Source organism: Staurois parvus, unplaced genomic scaffold (assembly GCF_062004578.1).
Source record: "Staurois parvus isolate SC_StPar_1 unplaced genomic scaffold, SC_StPar_1.0 ptg001108l, whole genome shotgun sequence".
In the NCBI taxonomy this organism is placed as follows: Eukaryota; Metazoa; Chordata; class Amphibia; order Anura; family Ranidae; genus Staurois; species Staurois parvus.
The window spans coordinates 88,680-110,242 of NW_028318904.1; the positions used below are offsets into that span (position 1 = coordinate 88,680).

The window sequence follows — 21,563 nt, forward strand, 5'->3', positions numbered from 1 at the left end:
GGGAGCTAGGGAAGTTGTCCCCTCTCCCCAGTACCAGATCAGGCCCCAGAACAGTAAAGACCTCCCAGCTGAAGTGCTGGCAACCGGACAGAGCATCCACGATTTCTGCTCCACACTTACATCAACACGGGAACATCAGGGAGAAGCCGTCATCTTTGCTTCTCCCCAGCAGTCAAGGTAGTAGATCATGTGGACAGAATATGTGGATTCATACTGCCCGACTAACAAAGGTCCAGACCAGTTGGGGGTCTGAGACCTGGTTCGTCTACCTTGGGTAGGGGCTAAGAAATGTCACAGAAACCACCGTGACTTGGGCTCCTGGAGGGGCCAGCCTCCTTTCCACTGGCTAAGGACCCAAGACTAAGAAGACCCACCTCTTGAAGTTACCAGGAACCTTTTCCCCAAGATACTCAGGAATTCCTTCCTGAGTATCTGGCTGGCCATGAATCATACCTGCTACATATTCCATGCAATTAGGGCTGGAGGGACTGTTTCTAGGACCCCTTGGCATACTGTGCATAGTGTAACTTTTATTTTGGAGCGCTGTGTTATGTGGGGGGGGGAGATTCCAGTATTAATGGGGTTAAGAAACCTTATTTTCTATGACAGGTTTCCTGGCATCAGCTGTTGTTTTCTGTAATTAGATTTAGGTGATAAACTTTTGTTTAATTACTTCCAGAGTCCAGACTTCCAGGTGCCAGGAAGGAATCCATTGTTTTCTTGTGTTTGATTGTTTGTTTTTTTATGTAATGTAATTTTCTCCTGGGACTTGTAGTGTGTGCCATACCTGTCTACGGGGAAGGTTTTTGTGTATAAATTCTGTGCTGTTTCTTAATAAAGTCAGTCCTGTTTTACTCCAACATTGGTTCTGTCTGATGCCTGGAGTAAATTTGCTGTATTCTGGTTCCAGTGGGGAGGAAGTTGTAGTTTAGTGGAGATACCCAGTCAGGGTGTCAGACAGTTTGTCACAGTGGACCCTGAGAATGAGGTGGTGGAGTGTAAAGTGGATGTGGATATGGACCCTGAAGCTGAGGTGATGGGCCATAAAGAGATAATGTGCCATGATAATGAGATGGTGATCCATAAGTATAGGATGGTGTACAGTGAGTAAGGAATGGTGGACTGTGGGTATGAAAGGGTAGACTGTGGGTATGGAAAGGTAGACTGTGGGTATGGAAGGGTGGACTGTGATGAGTATGGAAGGGTGGACTGTGATGAGTACGGATGGGTGGACTGTGATGAGTACAGATGGGTGAACTGTGATGAGTACGGAAGGGTGGACTGTGAGTACGGAAGGGTAGACGGTGGGTACGGAAGGGTGGATGGTGAGTACGGAATGGTGGACTGTGAGTATGGAATGGTGGTCTGTGGGTACGGAAGGGTGGACTGTGATGAGTACGGAAGGGTGGACTGTGATGAGTACGGAAGGGTGGACTGTGGGTATGGATCTGTGAGTATGGAATGGTGAACTGTGGGTATGGAAGGGTGGATGATGAGGGAGAAATTATAGACTGGAAAGATGCTGGACAGTAAAGGTGGATGTGATGTTGTCCAGATGGTGTAACTCTTCCTGCTTGTAGACTCTCCGTTTCTGCTCAGAGTCCTATTTTGTAAAAGTGGTGCAGTACACAGTACTTAAAGCAGTACCAGTAACCTGCATCTGTCCCCTGAAGTACTTTTCTGCCACTAGATGTCCTCAGTCTGATGAGATTTTAATCATGGATAGAATCAGACAACCCATTTCCTCTGAGCCCAAGCCATCATGGATCCAGCCCAAGCCATCATGGATCCGCCCCCAGCCCCTGACTGGATAATGAAATGTGAAGCAGCACTTGGACGAGCTCCGCTCTCTTTTACTCTGTTCTCACCTCCTATCAGCATGCTCATTGTCAATACATGAGTTGATTAGCCTCTGGTGCTGCTTCTAAAACTCAAACTGATCTCTGTTGTCCAATGAGTGCAAAAAGCTGATACCAGGTGACATTCCAGTACTGACACTGCTTGTATTTATAAAACACACAGAATGACGTGTTCATGATTACAGCACTGCATTGGTCTGTGTGCTTTATGTCTGCAGTTCAGATTTGTTTATAAACGTCCCAACTCATTTCAGTTTTAAATGTTGAATCCCCTCAGGTCAAATGTGAGTGCTACTGGCCAGAGCAGAGCCAGACCTACGGTGACATCACAGTGTCTGTCCAGAAAATAACCCAGACTGCCGCCATCACCATCCGCACCTTCAGCCTGACGAAAGTAAAGATTTGATTATTTTTTATGAAATCCTAAAAATAGAAAAAAATGTAATAGAACCAAAAATTCTATTTTTTATATTTATATTCTTTTTTTTTTCTAATTTGTCTTGTTGAAATGAAACTAAAATTATGCAACATTATTTACAAATTATTTATTTATTTATTTTTGTGCTTTTTTTAAATGTAACACTAAAATATTAACAAACAAAATAAAAACAAAATTTTTTTAATTATTAATGAGTAATAAAAATAGAAAAAAATCATCAGGAAACTAAAGTTGAAAGGAAAAAAAGGAAGTAGGAAATAATCAGGGCTGGTTAGGATACATAATGTTTATAAACAATGTTACTTTGTATCTCTCTATGTCCCATCTTATTGATGTTTATAAACATTGTTACTTGTATCTCTATATCTCCTGACTGAACAATATTTAGAGAAATTTTACCTTGTATCTCTCTATCTCCCATCTGATAGATACAAAGTAACATTGTTTATAAACATTAATCGGATGGGAGATAATTACAAAGTAAAATTTCTCTAAATATTGTTCAGTCAGGAGATATAGAGATACAAGTAACAATGTTTATAAACATCAATAAGATGGGACATAGAGAGATACAAAGTAACATTGTTTATAAACATCAATCAGACGGAGATAGGGAGATACAAAGTAACATTGTTTATAAACATCGATCAGACGGGAGATAGAGAGATACAAAGTAACATTGTTTATATACATCGATCAGACAGGAGATATAGAGATACAAAGTAACATTGCTTATAAACATCGATCAGATGGGAGATCGAGAGATACAAACTAACATTGTTTATAAACATCGATCTATCTCCCATCTGATCGATGTTTATAAACAATGTTACTTTGTATCTCTCAATCTCCCATCTGATCGATGTTTATAAACAATGTTACTTTGTATCTCTATATCTCCTGTCTGATCGATGTATATAAACAATGTTACTTTGTATCTCTCTATCTCCTATCTGATTGATGTTTATAAACAATGTTACTTTCTATCTCTCTATGTCCCATCTTATTGATGTTTATAAACAATGTTACTTTGTATCTCTCTATCTCCTGTCTGACTGATGTGTATAAACAATGTTACTTTGTATCTCTCTATCTCCTGTCTGACTGATGTTTATAAACAATGTTACTTTGTATCTCTATCTCCCATCTGATCGATCTTTATAAGCAATGTTACTTTCTCTCTGATCAATGTTGATAAACACATATCAGTCTATGTTTTGACAGCACCAGAACGGCTGTATTTACAGAGAACAATTAGTTGCTGGTACATGGTGGTGGGGAATCAGCAATGTATGTTATTGTGGACATGTGTAGCACACCCAGTGTCCTCGAGTAGTTAAAACGAGCAAATACAAACCTTATATATGATGAGGTCAGTGAGCAGCATTACAGCAGTCTTTGTTTTGAGTCCCCCTTGTAAGCTTCTTTTATCTGTTGATCCCGCCAGTAGATCCCTTATTTTCTCCTCCTGTAATACGGTGGCAATGTTGTCTTATGTAAATCTCTCCGGTTTAGGCGCAGTCTATGGTGCAGATTACGGTGGAACAGCTCCAGTACTTGCGCTGGCCGGATCATGGGGTGCCCAGGAACACGTCTGACCTGGTGCAACTGATAGCACTGATGGACAAGTGTAGGACCCCCGGGTCCGGACCCACCATCGTACATTGCAGGTATGGTGCTAGGTACAGTTTGCATTCATGAAAGTACATTGCCCCCGGTAGTGTTAATTTCCTATTATCATCAGCTCCATCTAGTGTCCATAATGCTCTATTTTCCTGATTGCAGTATTTCAGGAACGTACCATTATATGGCCTTTGGAGGGAGCTAACAATCATAGGAAATACATTTATTATGGGGATTAATCATGGTGGCTGTGCTGAGCCATTCACACAGCAAATTGTTTAATAGACTCCTTTGAGTCTTGTATGTCTGGCTTCATGTAGGGGGCATGCTTTTTCAATAAATAAAAAATACAGCAGGCTGGCTTATGCCAACCCTGGTTCAGCCTGTGGGGGGGGGGTCAAGTCATTTCTTTCTTCCTATATATCCAATTCACACCCCAGTGGTCTTCCATGTTTGCAGTGCTGGGATTGGCAGAACGGGCACATTTATAGCACTGGATATTCTCCTGAAGATGGCGCATGCGGTGAAGAAAGTGAATGTCTATAAGTGTGTGTCAGAGCTGCGAAAGAAGAGAGTGAAGATGGTGCAGGAAAAGGTTTGTTAATGTTCTATTGTCCTCCTTTATGTCACACCACTGACTTCACCATCACATGACACCTAATCCAATGTCACCTGATTCCCTATTCTCCCTGATAGACAACGAAGAGCTAATAAATGGCTATAGATGATACTCTTTATTATTTATATAGCTCTGACATATACCACAGCGCTGTACAGAGATCACTGAGCCAGTCACATCAGTCTCTGTACCAGAGGAGCTTACGCTCTAATGTCCCCTCCCCCCCACAGTCACATCAGTCTCTGCACCAGAGGAGCTTACTGTAGCAAACTTGCTCATCAGAGATGGACATGGAGTTCCCCTTTTTTAATAGAAGTATTCCTCAATCCTTTATTCCCTTCCCCCTCCCTTCCTGAGAGGCACAGTGACAGATGGTGTGTGTGCTGGTTATGGGTCAATAGCAGGGCAAGGCATCCCTAGTTCGGTGTCAAGCAGTCTGTGAAAGTGTAGCCTTCCTCACCTAATTCATGATAAGGCCAGTGTTCCTCAGAGAATTGGGAAGCACTTACCCAAGAACCTGTGTAGGCTCACCCATCATAAAACAGATAAGGCAGCTTCTCCCAGGAATTGAAAGAGATTGTAACCTCACAAAACCTAACAGTTAAAGGTGACAGAATGAAATGAACGTTCCTCAAGTCAGTTTGTCCCCTGTGTTTCATATCATGGATTATGAAGATATTGGTTTTAATTCAGAGTCCGCCCGAGATCCCTCCCTAAACAGAGTATTGGCCAGTTACTCAAAGGCACCCCCCTGCTGGGGGACTTTAAAAAAGCACAGGCTGTAGGCCTGAGGATAAGCTAAAGAGATCTCCTAATTTTAACATTGTAACAGCAGGAGATCAAAGACCCTTTCCACTCTGCAACATGGCAAGTAACTTAACCTTTTAACTTCTCCCTGTTATCTCTTGGCTGTGATATGCTGTTTTTATATATAAATATATATATATATCTAGTTACATTTTCTTTGTAAATATTTTATTGCACCTGTTTGACTCTTTTAGTAATAAATCTTTCTTTCTGAAAGTGTTAAACTGTTTCTAAGCACTTGCAATTCACAAATTCCTGCCTTTTGAAGAGACGCCACTGTGTTTGTTTAATCCTCTGCCCAATCGGCCTGCAGTGACCGTATTGGACAGGCGACTTTTCAACCATTACAGTGTATATTGGATAAAGAGAGTTTCCCCTTTCTCTTTACAAAAAGGGGTGGTGGCAGTGAAGGGTTAGTTGCGTAATTAACCCGACCCAGTAACAAGCGCATTCAGGCTGCCGGTGCGTCGATTGCATTCTATTAGCTGGACAATCGTTGTGCAGGACGCAGCTGAGTGTGGCATTGTTACGCACGTCACATCGCGGTTTTAGATCGGCCGGTCCTTTGGTCACAAGTTTGGTGAGAAGGTCTGGGGTCTGATGCCGCGGTCATGACATATTATTGTTGGTCGCGGTTGTGTGATTGTCGCTTGTTGAGGGTGGCGATTGGGCGACCATGACACTTACACTCTAATGTCCCCTCCCCCACAGTCACATAAGTCTCTGTACCAGAGGAGCTTACACTCTAATGTCCCCTCCCCCACAGTCCCATCATTCTCTGTACCAGAGGAGCTTACACTCTAATGTCCCCTCCCCCACAGTCCCATCATTCTCTGTACCAGAGGAGCTTACACTCTAATGTCCCCTCCCCCACAGTCTCTGTACCAGAGGAGCTTCCACTCTGCACCAGAGAGGTTGTGGTGCAGTTGCTCTCTCTCTCCAGACACTAGGGGGCCAGGCCTGCTCGCCTGGCCCCAGAAACATGGCCTCTTCTGGGATAGGCTCAGGCCAAGTTCCCCCTGATGGACCCAGCTTGCCCTCCCATGCTTCACCTACACCTGAAGACCTTGGCTGTGGCCCTAAAAGAGGGGAATCCCTCCCTGTCTTCAGACAGCGGATTGCTGATTATTTAGTAAGAATTGCAAAGGAGGAGGAAAAGCTGATGAACCTGAAAGCAGATTATAAGAAGAAGAAAGTTCTCCATGATAAGGCATGGAGCAGCAAGCGGCAGAGTCTGAAGCCGGAGATGAAAGGTTTGGAGGTCGCCATCAAGAAGCAGCAGAGTTTGGTGAAAGCGCTGAAGGAGAAGAGCGGAGCTTTCAAAGAAAAGTTCCAGAATGAGGAAAGGTTCCGGAAGATGAAGGGAGACTCCAGTAAGGATCCAGCATCGGCGGTGGCAGTACGGGTGGAGAGCGAGGAGGGGGTCCTGGATGCTGCCCCTGCTATCCCATCCACCTCAGGATCTGCTTCCCTGGAGGAAATGTCAGCCTCTGCCTCCCTCCCCAGCAAGCTGGAGGAACAGCACAGGAGGTAGAGGAACATGGCGGAGGGCTGCTAAAGTTCATCAATGAAATGGAGTCTCCCCTAAGTGGAAGAACCTTCCGCTTTTCCGAGGATTCTGCGGATGAGGTTGACGGTGAGTACTCTGTACCTGGTCCTGTAAAGGAGAAAAAGACAGCAAAGCCATGCTTTATTAAAAGTGACAGTTTGGACTCCAGTATGGACAGCCATGTGCACAGCTGGGTTTTGGAGGGAAATCCTCCTGTGTGTGCACAGAGCTCTGCAGGGAAGATGGCTGCTGTGCCTGCAGGACTGCACTCTGCTGGGACTGTGGACTCTGATACCAGGAACCCTGTGACTGTGGACTCTGCTGGGGGGAAGGTAAAGGTGGGATCTGACATTTTGGCTGGACAATCCCTACTGATGGCTGCAAATGCAGCAGAAATGGTGGGAGGGAAAATGTCAGCTGCACTATAAAAGGTGTTGCTGAAACCCAGGGGGGAGAGACCAGGAGTGGAAGGCTTTTGCCTAAGAGGAGTATGTTGGGGGAGGGCAAGACAGGAGCATCTGGTGTGAGTGGGTCTGCTGGGAGCAGTAGTGCCATGAGTGAAAGGAAACATGTGAATGATAAGAGTGCTTGCAATGCTGGAAAGGGGAATGCCTGTGTGTTGGTGGATGGAGTGATTGCTGCTGCCTCTGATGGTAGTTTGCAGAGCGGGGGTTCTGAGGTTTCTGCAACCAATGGGCAGGGTGCAGCTTTAAGGTCCACTACAACTAATGCTGCAAATAAGACCTATGCTGGGGCTCTGGCTGGGAGGAGGGGGTCACATCAGGCTGTCAGCTCTGGGGGGAGGTCTGCTGCAGGTCCGCCATCTGCACCCCTATCCTTCAGGAGGAGGAATTTGGTGCAGCTCAGGTGGGAAGGTGGGGGTGCTCCCCCAGTCAGGAAGTTGGTGGTGGACAGGATTTTGGAGATGGGCTTTAAGGCTGATGAGATCTTCGCTTTGATCAGTCCGGTGGGATCCTATGAATATGACTTGTCCTTTGTGCGCCCCGAGTCTCTGGATATATTCTGGGAGAAATATGAACACATGTATAAGGGTCTGCCGGAGTGGAAGGGACTCGTCCCAAAGGTTGTCTCATGCCAACCTCTAGTTAAGACGGTCACCATTCTAGTAAGGAATGAGTCGATCCCTTCTGCTGACTTGGCTGTCTGGCTGAGGAGATTTGGGGAGCTACTTACACCCCTGAAGAAGATTGTGGATGAGAGAGGGATATGGACTGGTGGGTGGTTGGTACAGATGAGGTTGTATGTGTGCAGGAATGTGGTCCAGCATCTGCCCTCCTCAGCCTTCATTGGGAAGGATAGGATTGTGGTGTTCTACCCTGGCCAGCCCAAGCTCTGCAATAAGTGCGGTTCTCGGGGTCACTTTGCCTCCTCATGTCCAGAGATGAAGTGCTCTCTATGTCAGGATCTGGGGCATCTGGCTAAGGATTGTAACATCATCAGGTGCAATCTGTGTAATAAGGTTGGCCATTCGTACAACCGGTGCCCTGAGGCCATGCATAACCAGTTAGCTTTGATGGAAGAACTTTTTTGTCTGGACATGGAGGAGGCAGAGGAGAGGAAGGCTGTGCCAGGGGTCCCCATTGTCTCTGTCCCTGTGGTCCCAGTGTCTGATGATCCATCCAATGTGTCATCTCCTGGTGTTGTGCCCCCTGAGTCAGTGTCTGTGGATGTTGTGTCTGATCCTCCTGTGTCAGTTTCCCCAGAGGTAGTGGGGGCTGTGGAGGGAGCTGGACCAAAGTGTATGGTTACACCGACCCCTGCTCCCCAGCGTCTGAGGATTAGAGGGCGTGAGGCACTGGGGGGTAGAGTGAATGATGGTGGGGGTGTTGGGGTGAAGGTCGGGGGACTGCTGTGGTGAGTGGAGAGAGTGGGGTGGATGATGTTGGTGATGGTAGAAGGGGAGGGGGCTTTGCAGTGTGGGTTATCAAATTATGATATGGAGTGGTTGGAGGCAAAAAGGAAGTCTGGGAAGAAGAAACGGAAGAAGGATGTGCCTGTACCTGACCCTGGGAGGGTGGAGGTGTCAAACACTTTTGATGTGTTATCTGAAGTGGAAGATGAGGGATCTTCAGATGATGAGTCTATGGTTTCCATGGAGGAGGAATCACAGAGGACATTGAAGCGTGTAGGGTCTCCAAGTAGGGAGGGGGGTAAGCAGGCTAAGAAACATGTGCCTCGATCATCCTGATGGCGGTTCCCACTCCGTTGAAGGTGGCGACCATTAATGTCGCCAGCATAAAATCAGTAAGTGCTCGTAACATGGCCTTATTTTTGCTCAGCAGGTTTGATGCTGACATTTTCTTTTTGCAAGAGACCAGGTTGTCCAGTTTGGGGTATGTTCATTTGGCGAAGGAGTGGAGGCACGGCCCCTCCTTCTGGTCTCTTGCGGCTGAGCCTTACACTGGAGTTGTGGTACTTTTTTCTGGCATGGTAACCTGTCGGCGGATTATTGAGGTAGAAATGGGGAGATGCATGGTCTTAGACGTCTCCATGGGGGGTCAGGACCTGCGCCTGATTAACATCTATGGGCCTCAGACAAAATGGGACAGGAAACGCCTCTTCATGAAGATCAAGCCTTTCCTTTTTACAGCCCAGCAAGTTGTCTTCGGTGGTGACTTTAACACCTTCACTAGGACTAAGGACAGGAGAGGGACCGGAGTCAGGCTGGACTGTGACGGCTAGAGAGACAGGTCTGGTTGATGTGCACATTCATTGCTGCCCAGACGACACGGGATTCACTTTTCAGCAAGGTGCTAGTCAGAGTAGAATAGATAGGGGAACTCCGCCTTCTCGGCACCAGTGTGTCAGGCGGTGGAGTTTTCCGATCACTGTATTCTGTCTGTGACCCTGAGAGCCCCGATACACCACCTAGGGGGAGGGGTACCTGGAAACTGAATTCGGCACTCCTGGATGATGAGAAGGTGAGTCAATCCTTTGAGGATTTTTTTCAGGCACAGGTATCAATCATGGACTTTTGCAGCAGTAAGTCAGAGTGGTGGGAGCTTGCAAAACAAAGGATCGTTGGGTTTTACAAGGCCATAGGAAGAAATAAACAGTTTGATAAGTATGTCACTTACCAGCATCTTCGGAGGAAGCTCAATAGGCTTGTCTCGAATAATGGAGATCCGGGGGTGATCTCTGAGGTTCAACTCTTGCTCAGGCAGTGTCAATATGACAGGCATGCCTCTTTGCTTCTGGAAAGGGATTATGGGAGATATCACTCCCCGACCCTTACCAGAACTGCAAACAAGGTAGAGCAGTTAAGTCAGTTGTAGGCCTGGTTGACAGTACAGGTTCCCTGACAAAGTCCAAGTCGGGGATCCTGGAAACCTCCAGGTCATATTATGTTGACCTCCTGGGTAGGAAGGACCTCGATCGGGCGAGCATGTTGGGTTTTCTGGACTCTACTCCAAGACTGGAAAATGGCAGTTCTCCTGTGAGTTTGACAGAAGACATCACGGCAGATGAGGTGGTGAAAGCTATTGATCAGCTTGCCATGAAGAAGTCGCCTGGGCCAGACGGATTGACAGCCGAGTTTTATAAGCACTTTAAGGTGACTCTGGCCCCATATTTGGTGGAGGTGTTTAATGGCTGTCTGAGAGAGGGTTCGCTCTCTCCCTCCATGCGACAATCTGCAGTGATTCTTCTGTCAAAGGGTAAGGATTCTTCCAGAATCGAGAATTGGCGGCCCATTAGCCTCCTCAATGTTGATAGGAAGATACTGGCAAAGATCATTTTCTGGCGTTTATCATCTGTTGCGGGCAATTTACTTTCCCGCCAGCAGCACTGTTCGGTTCAGGGTAGAAGCACTTTGTTAGCTGTCTGGGAGGCCCTGGAGCGGTGTAGGGCTGCAGGCTGGGGAAAGTTCCTGCTGGCATAGGATCAGGCCAAAGCTTTGATCGAGTCAATCATGAGTACCTATGGCTGCTTCTTGGCAAGTATGGCCTGGAGGGGGGCTTTATCGATTGGCTAAAGACTTTATACAGAGGGGCTGAAAGCTTCATGCTTGTAAATGGTTGGATTGGACGGCCCTTTGAGGTTGGCTCAGGTGTGCGTCAGGGGTGTCCTTTGAGTCCTCTGCTATATGAGTTTGTAATCGATCCCTTCATTCGGAGGTTAGAGAGTGGACCATTGTGTGGAGTTCCTTTGGGCATTCCTGGGGGGGCCCCCTCTGAGGGTTGTGGCCTATGCTGATGACGTGTCTGTTTTCATCTCCGGGACGCAGGAGGCGGAGGAGGTGGTCTCGGTGATGGAACAGTATGCTGAGGCATCTGGCTCAAAGATCAATCAGGATAAGAGTGAGGTTTTCTGGATGGGAGAGGAAGGCGAAGGCTTTACCCTTCCGGACGCCTTCCCAGAGCCCCAGCAGGAAATTAAAGTTTTAGGCATCAGATTTGGTCCCAGTGATTATAGCCTTGCAAATTGGGTAAGCAGGCTACAAGATGCCGATGCCAAGGTGGCCAGCTGGAAGGATTGGAAACTCTCTTACAGGGAAAGGATTGACCTGATTAAAACTTACCTGATCCCGGTATTTCTGTATGTCAGCTTTGTCTGTGTTCCAGTGTCTATGCGAGGATCTACAGTTGTTTCTTCTAGCTGTTATGGGGGCACAAACTGAACCTCATTAAGAGGTCTGTAACCTACCTTTCCAGGTGGATGGGTGGCCTAGGTATGGTCAACCCGGTGGTTTTCTTTTCTCTGATGTTTTTGAAACATAATTTTGGTAGCATGCTGGCAGAGGAACCGCCTGGGTGGGTTGGTATTTTTCAGTCCTGATTTAGGCCTTTTCTGTGGAGCTGGGAGAATGGTGGGCCAGTGAAAAGCCTGAGGGTCCAACATGGTAAGCTCCTGGCTTATGTTGCCCCATGTCTGAAAATGCTTCGGCAATGGCGAGCGACAGCGGAGAAAATTAAGTCTCTTCCTAGGAAGGCCCTGGAGAGGAGGGTTGTTGAATCTGCCTTTAGCGAGCCATTGGCCTTGAGGGATTGCCCAGGCCCGGTTATGAGTGAGGGTCTGCGTTTGATGAATCTGGAGAGAATCCCTTTAAAGTTTCGGGATTTGGCCTGGCTCTCGTTCCATGGCAGACTCTATGTGAAGGGCAACCTGAAGCATCACTCTGCGGAGAACCGTGGTTGTTCAAGAGTGGAGTGCGGTGGGGTGGAGGAGACGATGGACCATTTCTTGCTTCAGTGCCCCTTCAATATAGAAGTCTACAAGCGGGTGGGTGGGGCTCTGGGGATCCCTTTCCTTTCCCGCTTGAGTTACGCGGAGTGGTCTTACGGAGCCTTTCAGACTCACCGGGACTTTGATTTTGAGACCCTTTTTTCTAGTTAGCTTAGTAGTCCGTTACCACACGGGGAATGCACGGTGTCGGGTTTTCATTTGCAAAAAAGTCCTTCCTGTCGAGGTGGTGGTGAACAACATTCTGGGTGAGGTTGGGAAGATTCGGGGTCTTGAGAAGGACAGGTGGCGGCCGGGAGCCTGGACAAAGGCGTGGAGGAATGTCAGGTCCCCGTAGCTGCTGTCTGTCAGTCTCTGGGGGCGTGGCTTCTCTTTCTGTCCTTTCACGTCCCCTAGATTTTTGTAACATCAGATTTTTGAAGAAAGGCTGCATGCATGGGATCAATGTTTCATCGTTTCTTAGCCTGAGGGTGTGTTTAGGTGACGGTCAGGATTTGTTATTATTTTGCTGAAGTAAGCTGCTTTTGTTTAATTATATATATTTTATTCTGTATATATGTAAATATGATTTTTTATGATGTTTTTTGTTTGCAAGATTTTAATAAACAAAAAAATTACACTCTAATGTCCGCTCCCCAGCAGTCACATCAGTCTCTGTAGCAGAGGAGCTTACACTCTGTCCCCTCCCCTGCAGTCACATCAGTCTCTGTAGCAGAGGAGCTTACGCTCTAATGTCCCCTCCCCCACAGTCACTTCAGTCTCTGTACCAGAGGAGCTTACACTCTGTCCCCTCCCCCACAGTCACCTCAGTCTCTGTACCAGAGGAGCTTGCACTCTAATGTCCCCCCACAGCCTCTCTGTTCCTCATGACTTCACCAGATGACAATGGTCAGAATATATGATCTTTCTCCCCTCCCGGTAGGAGCAGTACATCTTCCTCTATGATGCCTTGCTGGAAGCTCTCCTCTGTGGGAACACCATTGTTTTGGTATCGGACATCCAGAAACACATCCGTCACATGTCAGTACGGAATAGGAGGACCAACATGAGCGGGTACGACAAGGAATTCCAGGTAATGAGACAGTTGTGTTCATATAAAGTGAATTTTTATAGTGGAAACAAACACTACAAATGGTGAGCCAACGCTTTCTACACGAGAGAGCCGCATCACCACTCAGTGTGTCCTCTTCACCACCAACACTGGAGGCCGTTACATCTCCATAAAACAACCCAACCCTTGGTGGACTTTATTAATGGTAATACCTCATTCAGTCAGGAATTTATTTGATATTGGCTCTCCAAGAACTTATTATACACTGAAGCACTAGTCCCTTAGGAGTTGCTGAAGTTTTGGGTTCCCCTATAGTCCTGCACAGCCAGGAAACATGCACTTCCAGACTTGTAATTCAGAGACAATAAACAGTCCTTTGAACTTTTTTTTTTTAGATTTTATTAGGAGATTGGAACGTGGACGAGGATGAGGAATGCATGGGATGCCCAAGGAACAGTTGAGCTGAGGACAACTTCCTGAAACTATGTACAAGTGCTCAGAAGGGTTTCTCTTCTAGGAGAGCCATCCAGCCTCTCCTGGTGTAGGAATCCCTGAACAAGGGGATCTAGTGTCTGACACTTTAAAAGCACAGTCCAGCCGGGGGCTAGTCAGGTTTCCCACCCAAATGCCCTCTCCCCTACTCCAGTCCAGGAGATGTAGAAGTACTCACTGTCCCTCTTCTGCAAGCTGCAGGTTGGCAGCTGCCTTCAGGCCTTCTGCTGAGCTGGCTCCTTCAATAGCTCCACAGATGGTCCTTTCTCAGGGGGCTGGGGAGCTCCACAGATGGTTCTCTCTCAGGGGGCTGGGGAGCTCCACAGATGGCCCTCTCTAAGATAGCTGGGGATGTTCAGCTTTCCCTTTGTCAAGTCTATCCTCGTAGCGGGCCCCTTTCCTGAGCCCCATCCCACACTCCACACTCCTGCTCCTGCTCTCACATCTTCCACCCGAACTCTCCCTCTTCAACTGAGTAGGCTCAGCTCTGCCTAAAAGCTGTCCCACCCCCTTGCCAAACCTCCTGCTTGGGGACTGGTTGAGATCCTTTAGGCAAACAGCCCAGCCTCTCGTCACCCCCGCCCACTGAGCTTTAGAGACTTCTCCAAGTCTCTAGATCAGGGGAAGGTTTCAGAGAGTTGATCTGCAGAGCCTCTCAGCCCTGACCCAAATTTGGCCCCTCTGGCTATTTCTTCCAACTGCTATTCAGCCTCCTGTCTAAAAAATAATTATCTAGCCCCCCCTAGTTTTCCTAGGAGGGTGCTAAACATGTTAAAGGGAATCTGTCACACTGCCCATCCCAGGTATGGCAACAGGTTCTTCTGATAGGTCAACCGCTACCCCTGGTAACTCTGCTGGGTTCCTCTTCTAGAGCCATGATTCTAATTCCTGTGTAAGCTCCATGTTGGTCATAGATAGAGCTTACACAGGTTTACGTTTGGTATGTGGACTGTAAGGTTGCCAAGTATACCAGATCTTGTGGAACAGTCCAGTGTCCTGCAGTGACCATGTCCTTTGGGCTGTCCCATATGATTCAGGACACTGAGAAGTAGTTTCAGGAACTGGCTGGTGTTGTGGCGGCTGCCATTGCCTGGTGCAGTCACTTCTGCTTCCTCTGTAGTCATCTGCCAGACCTCAGATTCTGAAGCTGTGTGAGTGGCACACATAATCCATGTATAATCCAGTGTGTGACTCAAGCAGGAAGTCCGCATTGGACAGAAGTCTCAGAGGACCTTCTACTGGTTCATGAGCTGAACCTCTGGAAACCTCAATCTACAGAGTTCTCACACCTGTGGAGTGTGGTGCTCTATACTGCTCTGTATATGTGCATTGGTGTGCACTGAAGAGAACAATACCTTACTGTGTGTTATACATTGAACTGTATGTTGCTTATTCCACAATTCCTCATTCTGTACACCGTCCTGTACCTTCTCTACTCCACACCATCTCATTCAAAATTTTTGGTCATAATTCTTCATATCTGTCTATATTCTTCATGTCATATATAAAAGATAATATGCACTATATTGCCAAACGTATTGGTTCCGCCGGCCTTTCCACACATGTGACGTTTAAGGTCCTTACAGTCTTAGTCCGAAGGGTTCAATATTGAGTTGGCCCCGCCATTTGCAGCTATAACAGCTTCAGCTCTTCTGGGAAGGCCGTCCACAAGGTTTAAGAGGGTGTCTATGGGAAGGTTGGACCATTCTTCCAGAAGCACATTTGTCAGGTCAGGCACTGATGTCGGGGGAGGAGGCCTGGCTCACAGTCTCTGCTCTAATTCATCCCAAAGGTGTTCTATGGGGTTGAGGTCAGGACTCTGTGCAGGCCAGTCAAGTTCCTCCACCCCAAGCTGGCTCCTCCATGTCTTTATGGACATTGCTTTGTGCACTGGTGCGCAGTCATGTTGAGGGGGCCATCCCCAAACTCTTCCCACAAAGTTGGGAGCATGAAATTGTCCAAAATGTCTTGATATGCTGATGAATTAAAAATTCCCTTTACTGAAACTAAGGGGTCAAGCCCCACCCCTAAAAAAACAACCCCACACCATAATCCCCTCTCCACCAAACTTTACACTTGGCACAATGCAGTCAGGCAAGTACCATTCTCCTGGCAACCACCAAACCCAGACACATCCATTGGATTGCCAGACAGAGAAGCGTGATTGGTCACTCCAGAGAACACGTCTCCTCTGCTCTAGAGTCCAGTGTCAGCGTGCTTTACACCACGGCATCTGACACTTTGCATCGCACTTGGTGATGGAAGGCTTGGATGCAGCTGCTCGGCCATGTTAACCCATTCCATGAAGCTCTCTACGCACTGTTGTTGGGCTCATCTGAAGGCCACACCAAGTTTGGAGGTCTTTAGCTATTGACTCTGCAGACAGTTCTTTTGTGCACTGTGCGCTTCAGCATGCTCTGAAATGTGACGTGGCCTACCACTTGGTGGCTGTTGTTCCCAGTCGCTTCCACTTTGTTATAATCCCACTAACAGTTGAGTGTGGAATATTTAGTAGCCAGGAAATGTCACGGATGGACTTATTGCCCAGGTGGCCACCTATCACGGGACCACGCTTGGAGTCACTGAGCTCCTGAGAGCGACCCATTCTTTCACCAATGTTTGTAGAAGCAGTCTGCATGCCTAGGGGATGGATTGTATACACCTGTGTCCATGGAGGGGATTGGAACACCTGAATCACATGATTGGGAGGGCGGGGACAATACTTTTGGCAATATAGTGTAAATCTTTAACAAAAGGATTTTCCTTTCAGGATCTGGAGAAACTCACAGAATTATATCAGATCTATCAATGTAAAGAAGGAAATAAGCTGGAAAACCTGGAGAAGAATCGCAACCCCAATATCCTGCCAGGTGATATCACTGTTTTATAGGGGAACAATGTAATATTTTGGGGGGAAATTGTCTTTTTTTTTTTCTCTTTTTCTTTAAACAAATTATGTATTTTATTAATTACCAATTAATCACTTGCTGTTTGGAGCAATTTTTTTTTCCACACACAAATCAGCATGTTTTGCTGCACTACTTGGAAGTTCCAAAAATTATATATATATTTAAAGCAAAGACCCTGGAGAATAGAATTGTGGCTGTAGCAATGTTTTATGTGGCAAGTTTTTTATGTCGCAATGATATTTGGCACAGCCATTTACAAGTGCATATCTTCAGGGAAGAAAATGCTAGTCCTGAGTTGGACCCCCTTTTGCCTTCATTCTTCTTGGTATAGATCCAACAAGGTGTTGGAAACATTCCTCAGAGATTTTGGTCCATATTGACATGATGGCATCACATAGTTGCTGCAGATTTGTCGGCTGCACATCCATGGACCATTGATACTAGGCAGTATGGATCCCCCACACCACGATACCACCAGTCTGAACCGTTGATGCAAGGCAGGATGGATCCACCACACCATGACACCACCAGCCTGAACCGTGGATACAAGGCAGGATGGATCCATGCTTTCATGTTTTTTACACCAAATTCTGACCCTACCATCTGAATGTCGCAGCTGAAATCCAGACTCATCAGACCAGGCAACGTTTTTCCAATCTTCTATTGTCCAATCTTGGTGAGCCTGTGACAATTGTAGCCTCCGTTTCCTGTTCTTAGCTGACAGGAGTGGCACCCAGAGTCGTCTTCTGCTGCTGCTGTAATCCATCTGCTTCAAGGTTGGATGCGTTGAGCATTCAGAGATGGTATTGTGCATACCTTGGTTGTAACGAGTGGTTATGGGAGTTACTGTTGCCTTTCTATCATCTCCAACCAGTCTGCCCATTCTCCTCTGACATCAACAAGGCATTTTCCTCCACCCAACTGCTTCTCACTAGATATTTTCTCTTTTTCAGACCATTCTCTGTAGAGATGGTTGTACGTGAAAATCCCAGTAGAACAGCAGTTTTTGAAATACTCAGAAATACTCAGACTACCCCTCTGGCACCAACATTAATGCCATATTCAAAGTCCATTAAATTCCCATTCTGATACTCGGTGAACATCAGCACGTCTTCCCCACATCTGCATGACTAAATGCATTGAGTTGCTGCCATGTGATTGGCTAATTAGCAATTTGTGTTACCAAGCAATTGAGCAGGTGGACCTAATAAAGTGGCTGCTGAGTGTATATATTGTGATATTATGGTGACCTTGAGTTGAGGGGCTTCAGGATTCTTACCCTAGAGATGGTTGTGCGTGAAAATGCCAGTAGATCAGCAGTTTTTTAAACACTCAGACCAGCCCGTCTGACACCAACAAGCACGCCACGTTCAAAGTCACTTCAATCCCCTTTCTTCCCTATTCTGATGCTCGGTTTGAACTTCAGCAAGTGGTCTTCACAACATCTATATGCCTAAATGCATTGAGTTGCAGCCGTGTGATTGGCTGATTAGCAATTTGTGTCAGCAAGCAATTGGACAGGTGCACCTAATAAAGTGGCCAGTGAGTGTATATTTGAAGTACCTCAAAGGCAGTTGGAAGTAGTCCCTGGATCAAAATATTTCCAAATGAAACCTTATTTGTACGCAGTGTAGCCATGCATCCGTTAACTTGATAATAACTCTATGACTAATTTGAATACCTAAAAAATAAAGCTTTATTTGGATATATTGTATTTATTAGACACTGGCAATAATTTAGGGAAAATAACATTTCTACTCTTTACGATAAATGTATTATTATTTTTGATAATGCAACTGTATCTGACAATTACACTATCAAACAAGTGGTACTGCAGATCCCACTGCAGCAGGTAGGTGGCAGCGTTTACATTCAGGCTGACTGTTTAATTGCATGCATGTGATCACTATAACAAGTTGTGAGGTACAAGTCCTCCTTTACAGTCTGTGACTTTCCTCAGCTGTACCACTCTTACCATAAAGCACTCCTTTGTATGCTGACCCTTCTAACCCTCCCAATATCCTTACAAAACTAAGAAACAGATTTTGGTGGGGATTTTACAGCCAAAAGATAAAGTAAAACTCTGACACATGGCCAGATGTCTTCTCACCTAAAGTGTTCTCTCTGTCTGCAGGTGATCACTGGCGGCCAGCCCTGATGTCCGCACTGAACACGCGGGAGGCTCCTGGATACATCAATGCTGTGTTTGTGAATGTAAGGATCATCCCAACTCAGTGCTTCCCGGACACGGAAAAAGGCGGGATTATTATAAAGGAGCATCATTATTAGAAAGCAACATAAACGTAGTATATTTATATATTATTGCAACATTTTTTTAATATATACAGTGGGGCAAAAAAGTGTTTAGTCCGCCACCAATTGTACAAGTTCTCCCACTTACAAAGATGAGAGACGCCTGTAATTGGCATCATAGGGAGACCTCAACTATGAGAGACAAAATGAGAAAACAAATCCAGACAATCTCATTGGCTGATCTGGAAAGAATTTATTTGCAAATTATGGTGGAAAATAAGTATTTGGTCACCTACAAACAAGCAAGATTTCTGGCTCTCACAGACCTGTACCTTCTTCTTTAAGAGGCTCCTCTGTCCTGCACTCATTACCTGTATCAATAGCACCTGTTTGAACTTGTTATCAGTATAAAAGACACCTGTCCACAATCTCAAACAGTCACACTCCAAACTCCACTATGGTGAAGACCAAAGAGCTGTCGAAGGACACCAGAAACAAAATTGTAGACCTGCACCAGGCTGGGAAGACTGAATCTGCAATAGGCAAGCAGCTTGGTGTGAACAAATCAACTGTGGGAGCAATAATTAGAAAATGGAAGACATACAAGACCACTGATAATCTCCCTCGATCTGGGGCTCCACGCAAGATCTCACCCCGTGGGGTCAAAATGATCACAAGAACGGTGAGCAAAAATCCCAGGACCACACGGGGGGACCTAGTGAATGACCTGCAGAGAGCTGGGACCAACGTAACAAAGGCTACCATCAGTAACACACTACGCCGCCAGGGACTCAGATCCTGCAGTGCCAGACGTGTCCCCCTGCTTAAGCCAGTACATGTCCGGGGCCCGTCTGAAGTTTGCTAGAGAGCATTTGGATGATCCTGAAGAGGATTGGGAGAATGTCATATGGTCAGATGAAACCAAATTAGAGCTGTTTGGTAGAAACACAACTCGTCGTGTTTGGAGGAGAGAGAATGCTGAGTGGCATCCAAAGAACACCATACCTACTGTGAATGGGGGTGGCAACATCATGCTTTGGGGCTGTTTCTCCGCAAAGGGACCAGGACGACTGATCCATGTACAGGACAGAATGAATGGGGCCATGTATCGTGAGATTTTGAGTGCAAACCTCCTTCCATCAGCGAGGGCATTGAAGATGAAACGTGGCTGGGTCTTCCAACATGACAATGATCCCAAACATACCGCCCGGGCAACAAAGGAGTGGCTTCGTAAGAAGCATTTCAAGGTCCTGGAGTGGCCAAGCCAGTCTCCAGATTTCAACCCCATAGAAAACCTTTGGAGGAAGTTGAAAGTCCGTGTTGCCCAGCGACAGCCCCAAAACATCACTGCTCTAGAGGAGATCTGCATGGAGGATGGACCAACATACCAGCAACAGTGTGTGCCAACCTTGTGAAGACTTCCAGGAAACGTCTGACCTCTGTCATTGCCAACAAAGGATATATAACAAAGTATTGACATGAACTTTTCATATTCACCAAATACTTATTTTCCACCATAATTTGCAAATAAATTCTTTCCAGATCAGCCAATGTGATTGTCTGGATTTGTTTTCTCATTTTGTCTCTCATAGTTGAGGTCTCCCTATGATGCCAATTACAGACCTCTCTCATCTTTGTAAGTGGGAGAACTTGCACAATTGGTGACTGACTAAATACTTGGCCACGGAATCACTTTGCCCCGTTCTTCTTCAGAAATGCAAACAGTGGCCTTAGATGTGTGTTTTGGATCATTGTCATGTTGGAAAGGTGCACAACGACCGAGGGCACGGAGTGATGGGAGCATCTTCTCCTTCAATATAGAGCAGTTCATCTGTGAATTCATGACACCATCAATGAAATTCAGCTCCCTGACACCAGCAGCACTCATGCAGCCCCACAGGAGGACACTGCCACCACCATGTTTCACTGTAGGCACCATGCATTTTCCTTTGTACTCCTCACCTTTGTGACACCATACAGTTTTAAAGCCATCAGTTCCAAAAACATTTATCTTGGTCTCATCACTCCAGAGTACAGAGTCCCAGTAATCTCCTTATTTTCCAGCATGGGCTCTGGCAAATTTTAGGCGGGCTTTTTTGTGCATGGACTGTAGAAGAGGCTTCCTTCATGGACAACACCCATGCATGCCATTCCTCTGCAGTGTACTCTGTATTGTGTCACGGGAAACAATCACCCCAGTTTGGCTTTCTACTTCTTTAGCTAACTACAGTGAACTTGCGTGGCAATTTTTTAAAAAACCTCCCATCAGAAGATGCTCCTGTCGAGGTGTTTACTTCTGTGGATGGCCTGGACGTCTCTGTGAGATGGTTGCAGTTCCATCTTTGTTAAATTTTTATATCACTTTTGCTCTAGTATTCTGACTGATAAGTAAAGCTTTGCTGATCTTCTTGTAGCCTTCACCTTTCTTGTATAAAGAAATTATTTTCTTTCTCAAGCCTTGTTACATTTCTCTTCCATGTGGTGCCCTCGCTGACAGCATGAAATAAGGCGGGGTTTTCTTTAAGTAACGTCCTTTTATAATCACCTGTCTGCTGGACACCTGTTTAATGAATAATTAGACTCACCTGGAGTTGAATTCTTGTTCATTAGGATTTTGGTGTCTAAAATTTAGCTTTGCTCCTTAGACTTTCATTGGGGTGTGTTCATTTTTGCAACATGGTCTTGGATGAATTTGTTAGAAAAAATACTTTTTTGTGTGTGCAAATGAATAAATCTTGTCTGCAATCAATTGTCAGCATT

The 21,563-nt window shown here is 46.1% G+C and overlaps 1 protein-coding gene across 1 annotated transcript in view; it reads left to right on the top strand.

The window, feature by feature from the left end:
- Nucleotides 1-21,563, top strand: part of LOC149440231 (receptor-type tyrosine-protein phosphatase epsilon-like) — a 102,850-nt gene that overhangs the window by 59,631 nt on the left and 21,656 nt on the right. The window contains exons 13-18 of the mRNA XM_089658868.1: nucleotides 2,137-2,253; nucleotides 3,814-3,968; nucleotides 4,381-4,516; nucleotides 13,021-13,170; nucleotides 16,412-16,511; nucleotides 18,685-18,764. Coding sequence (XP_089514994.1) covers nucleotides 2,137-2,253; nucleotides 3,814-3,968; nucleotides 4,381-4,516; nucleotides 13,021-13,170; nucleotides 16,412-16,511; nucleotides 18,685-18,764 — 738 coding nt within the window. The remainder of the gene's footprint in view (nucleotides 1-2,136; nucleotides 2,254-3,813; nucleotides 3,969-4,380; nucleotides 4,517-13,020; nucleotides 13,171-16,411; nucleotides 16,512-18,684; nucleotides 18,765-21,563) is intronic.